This window comes from Manduca sexta, chromosome 18 (genome assembly GCF_014839805.1).
Source record: "Manduca sexta isolate Smith_Timp_Sample1 chromosome 18, JHU_Msex_v1.0, whole genome shotgun sequence".
NCBI classification, from domain to species: Eukaryota; Metazoa; Arthropoda; class Insecta; order Lepidoptera; family Sphingidae; genus Manduca; species Manduca sexta.
Window position 1 is genome coordinate 14,826,860 of NC_051132.1, and position 6,000 is coordinate 14,832,859.

At 35.2% G+C, this 6,000-nt stretch overlaps 1 protein-coding gene across 1 annotated transcript in view; it reads right to left on the reverse strand.

Moving 5' to 3' along the window:
• Nucleotides 1-3,205, reverse strand: part of LOC115440312 (PTB domain-containing adapter protein ced-6) — a 71,174-nt gene extending 67,969 nt beyond the window's left edge. The window contains 1 exon segment of the mRNA XM_030164569.2: nt 2,880-3,205. Coding sequence (XP_030020429.2) covers nt 2,880-2,974 — 95 coding nt within the window. The 5' untranslated portion in view covers nt 2,975-3,205.
• Nucleotides 3,206-6,000: the final 2,795 nt, after the last annotated feature.

Consider the following 6,000-nt stretch of genomic DNA (forward strand, 5'->3'; position numbering starts at 1 on the left):
GTCTTTATTATGGTAAATCCATGATTATATTAAATATTCTGCTAAAGATGTAAACACATGAGTTGATAATTTAATGTTGATAAAAACAATGGAATATCCACTGGCATATCGGAACGGTAGCGCTCTAAGGTCCTGGGTTCGAATCCCGGGTCGGGTAAAGTGATATTTGGGTTTTCTGCTCGGAGTCTGGAATTTATGTCCGATATGGCGATAGGCTCGCAGCCTATCACATCATGGGACGAAAAGTGGGTAACGTGATTGCGCCTCTGCATACCCAATGTAAAAAATATTTTTATTTACTTATATTAAAGAATAAAACAGCATTTTACTCAAATTATCGGTGAATGACAAAATGAGGGTAGGCAAGAATGATGTAAATATTGACTGGAATGGCCGTCTGTGACCACAGCAGGCCGTCATCCGTGACACGATTGTTACCAACTTGCCAATAATGTGCACGTCATAAATATTTGCAGTAGTAATGACAATGAAGTTATGGAAACAAAGAATACTAATTAGTAATTATTAAAAAAGTCAGATTCAAAACTGCCAGGTACTGACGCTTTTTTGCAATATATTTTTTTGGAACCGGACAAATTGTCCAGTCTGTCAAGACAATGAACCCAAAAAAAAATAATCTACCAAGTTTTTATACACAAAGGAAATTAAAATATTTATATTGAATTCCACAAGAACATATTTTATTCATTAACCACAATTATTGTTGAATAAAGTTTATTTGTTACTAAATACGTACCGTGAAAGTATGACGCATTTATTTATTAAAACAAAATTTATTATAGCCGTTAATAATAATAAAATTATTTGTGTAATCAATTTTGTTTAGTTCATTAAAAATAATACATCCAACAACTCTTTGGTAAACACGTTTTTATAAAAAGAAAATAAAAAATAAATTTTGAATATGGAACGTAGCATGATACTCATTTAAAACAAAATGTAGGTCAAAGGAAAAAACGCAATGCGCTCTTATTATTTTATTATTAACCATACAAAAATTATATTACAGCCTTATAAATAATATTGCACAGCAATATAGCATAATAATGCTATGTATATATACTGAATTGACCTTAAAATGGCAGTTAATAAAAGTAATACTATTAATCAAAAATGTCGGATACGGATGTAAAAGGAATAACAAGATATTAATATCTATTTCGTTTCTAAAAGTTTCTGAATATGTAAACAAACATTAAATAAAAAGAATATAGTTATTTTGATAATCGAAACTCCTGGCGAGATACTGTCACAGTAGAGGTCAGATAATCAACGCTCTTGGCGTTGATCAAATATTGCAGAATTTAGATTATGAACGAAATTACCTACGACCACCTAAAAATCGACACATCTCTATAATGTCTCTATACTCTATAATTAAAGAAGCCTAATAAAGTCCACTGAACATAGACACCTCCCCCCCCCAAGATTTCCAGACGGACTTCTCGAAGGCGGCCTGCATCCAGCGTTTTCATGAGCTAATATTTCAATCGATATATATTTAACGAACTTTTTTCGACACATTTTTAACTATCTACTAACTTGTAAAAACTTAAAAAATATTCGATAAGTTAGATATAATAATTCTTTTTACACAATATAAGTAACTATTGTATTATAATAATAATATCAGCCCTGTATTATACTATACTTGCCCACTGCTGAGCACGGGCCTCTACTACTGAGAGGGATTAGGCCTTAGTCCACCACGCTGGCCTAGTGCGGATTGGTAGACTTCACACACCTTTGAAATTCCTATAGAGAACTTCTCGGATGTGCAGGTTTCCTCACGATGTTTTCCTTCACCGTTAAGTACGTCAAGTCACCGTATTATACTACTAACCCTGTAATATATCTGCCCCACTGGGCAGTCCTCTACGACCGAGAGTACGTCCATGCTGGCTTATCGACAGGGCAGACCCATTAATTAAAGTTCTATTATTTACTTAATCTGAATTATTATTAATAATTCAGATTCTGAACGCAGTAATTGCATCAAATGTCGCTGATAATAACTCGTTTTCCTACAACCTTCAACCACAAGGAAGTCAATGCTCATCAGTATTGCATTTAATAACCATTGTGGGTAGTCATGTGAGAAAAAACTACGAACAAAGATTCTTATGTACGTATAGATCTTAATGCTATACAATTAGAATGAAACTATTTGAATATATTTAAGTTTGAATATTGATTTCGATGGTCAGTTTAGTGGAAAAAGTCAAACCTTTAGTATAGGCCACTTCCCAGTAGTAGGACGGTATATAGCTGGCATTATTAATATTTGAAATCGTTGCATAAAACAAAGTTCTAGAAAAATAAAAACGTTTGTCCCCGCGTTGTAAGCGTATCCACAACATCTAGTTTCTCGTCCAATTACTAAACTACGACGTGAAAGTGGGCGTCCTTATGTCGCTGTGTATAACAACAATGATTTTGTTTGAAACTACTTCGTATCGTACGAAAGGCATTTCAAAGAGATTATAGCCCTAGTTTTTTCAATGTGTACATACATTGTTTATTCGTAAAGTATTTTCCGTTAATGAATCTTCACATAATCAATAATTCACTAGCAAATAGCGGGAATAACTCAATTTTAATAATCGATTATTTTTTTCCCTTGATTTATTTACGGGTACATGAGCTGTAATAAAATAATTATGGATGTAGCCCTTGTTCCATTGACTAAGCAATAACACGCGCAACACGGAATTGTTAACTCTACGATGCATGAATAAGGTACGTTTTACCTTACGACTTATCGAATCGAGTAGGATTTATAATATTTACATTCCATCGTAAAATGTCATGGCGAACACCGGCGGTTTCGTTTTCGAACGCTCAAGTAAAAAACTAACCTCGAATTAGTTCTGCTGACTTTCGTTCCATTCGCGCCGAATTCAATTTCACTACCGCCAAAACTGGTAACTAAAGGCACATCACCGTCCGCCATTGTTTAAAAAATATACAACACTGGCACAAAATTTCAAATTAGGAACTGCGATTCCGAGTTCGAATTTTAAATTTTTAAACCGCGATTCAATATTTGAATTTTATGAGCGTGCGCACGTAGTGCGTGGTCGACGTCCGGCGATGCACTGAAGGATTCGCGGCTATTATTTTATTGATGTAAATATAATGATGAGCGCTCAGTACTGTGGCACAACTCAGATAACATGTGACGGCCGCTCGGACGTTCTGTTGTGTCAGTGATAATTGGAGGGGTTTATGCAACAGCGTGAACTTGAAGCAAATGTTACAAATTAATAAAACCAAAAAATAATATTGTTCTTGATATGTTGGTAGATAAAGTAATTTTAACGTGTAATTATAAAATGGAAAGAAACTAAATTGGCATTGTGTTCAGCGAAGAGGTAATTGGAATTACGAAAGATTAAATTATTGTGTAAATATGTTAAAAGGAACACATTTTTTTATTTCCCCTAATTATTTATGAATTTTTCATTTTAAGAAATAAATTGTCAATCAACAAAGAAAAATAATTACATTTTAGTCAAAGCAATATAAATTATGAGTATCCTACAAAACTCTATCGAGGAAAGTCCTTATACTACTAAAGCGTTCTACGTTCCTTGTCAGCAAAAAGATTTTTAAGTGATAATATGTCCAACATAATATATTACATACCTATAATTTAATATTTATGAAGATCCACGATTTGGAAACAAAGGACCGATTTGCTAAAATCAAGGAAAATTATTTACTCATAGACATGAGGAAAAATGTGTGCAATGTACAACTAGTAACAACTGTAAACACGGTTATAAACATTACCAAAATTCAATTAAGGTTTAGGGAAAATAACTTGCGCAATAAATAATTAACGGTGAAGGAAAACATCGTGAGGAAATCTGCATACCTGAGAAATTCTCTATAGGAATTTTCGAGGGTGTGTGAAGTCTACCAATCTGCACTAGGCCAGCGTGGCGGACTAAGGCCTAATCCCTCTCAGTAGTAGAGGAGGCCCGTTCTCAGCAGTGGGCTGATATTATTATTATAATAAATAATTAAGACAAACATCTTCGAACAGTTATGTTTAATAATTTGTTTACCTAAGCAATTGATTCCCAAAGAGGTCGAAGTAGACCTTTAGGGGGTCCACGAAAGACTTGAGGGAGGTCTACGTTGGCGTGACCAAAAACTGGGGATTGACAATTCGTTAGATAAATGTTGGCTGGACTTCACCTATCAATGTAGGCAGATGTAAATAATAATAATAGGGGTCGTAGTAGGCATAGTGACTCCAACATAATTGTCCAGACGCCCCCCGCGACGGCTGGGATCTAAGCAATGAAAGCTCCAAAGTAAACTTATAATTTATAACCTTGATGAGACGAACTTACTGGGCTTGGAAAAATATCTAGCCACTTGTCTATTAATGAATATAACTTGTAGACAGCCAGTTTTATTGTTCTTTATGTTTTTTACAGTTCTAGTCTCCAACCCTAAAATAATAAATCAATTCAACGAGGGACAAGATCAGATCCCCCCAAGAGAGTCAGTCTTCTTCATGAGGTTAGGAGGTTTGAAGTTGTAAGAACTAAGGCAGTGCACTGCTGGAATAAGGTTGAAGAAATATGTGGTACTAACGCGACTCTGTGAAGGCTTGTAGTGGGGTTTTTGCAAGTGTAAGAAGATATTTTGTTTATCACTGTTGTATAATTATAAGTATGAACTTGATATGCTATAATGGTACCGTACAGTTGATTGAAACTTGAAACTCCATTCCCACGTACACAGTTGATGACATTTGCCGACTTAGCTATCAGCATATTGTATGCTTATATTTATATCACCAGAGTTAATGTAACCTACTCCCGAGTCAATTCTTATGCATTCGGTCTCCACACAGAATGCACGCTCATGCACGAGGACATTTTCCGCGGCTCTAGGCATACAGTTAAGCGTGTATACCTCATGGTTGCCAATTCACATTGAGGCCTATGAGGGCTCTCGATCATTTCCTGGCTTTCTCCTCTCCTCCTATCCTAAGAGGGTTCCTTCTTCCCCCACACATTCCTCCCCAAATTTCCCAGCATCCTCCAGGGCCCTGCAATGGCTATTTGTCTGCAGTGCAGACATACAGACATGTCCTAGATTAATAGAACCTTTTTTTCCCGTAAAGTAAACGACGCTACTCTCATTTCGGGCAAATTTATTCACGGGGAAATAGCAACATCTGGTATGGAAGTTAATACCTTTTTAAATTACTAACAAGAGTAACTTTACTGGTGGTAGGTCTCTCATATGTGAGAGTCCGCCTATGTAGGTACTACCCCAATTTCTGTTTCAGCAGTGTGTAGTCACTGTTGTGTTCCGGTTTGGAGGACATTGTAGTCAGTGTAACGACTGGACATAAAAGACTCAACATCTCATATCTCAGAATAGCGACCGCAGAGGAACACCAAATAATATTTCGTAATTCAAAGTGTTGGATGGTATTTATACTTTTTATGGGCGGTCGTATCGCTTACCATCAGGCGAACAGCAAGCTCGCCTAGTCATTCAAAGCAATAAAAAAAACTAACACTTCAGGCTTAACAACATATTTTTAGGATTACTAACTTTAAAAGTATATAAATTTAGCTCAGATAATTTAATAAGAGCAGCACTAATTTATGCAATAATGCAGAGTGTCGTATTATTGCCAGACATTATTATTTTATCTAAGTAATGAAGTTAAAACAGCAGCCATATTAGCATTATGCATTTCAACAAGTTTCGGAAAATTATGCAATGCTGTATCAAATTATTGTTACCGGTATTTTTATTAAGATAACTTTGACCTGCTGCTCCGCCTGCCCGAAATTATTTTTCTGGGATAAATATATTGCTTTTTAGTTTTTATATTATAATATCAGAAAAACAGGAAAATCAGGTAATAACTGATAGGGAAAATAACATTTTCAAGTAGAGGAGATAACGCCCATTTACGTAAATCCCTAATTTTGGTTTGTG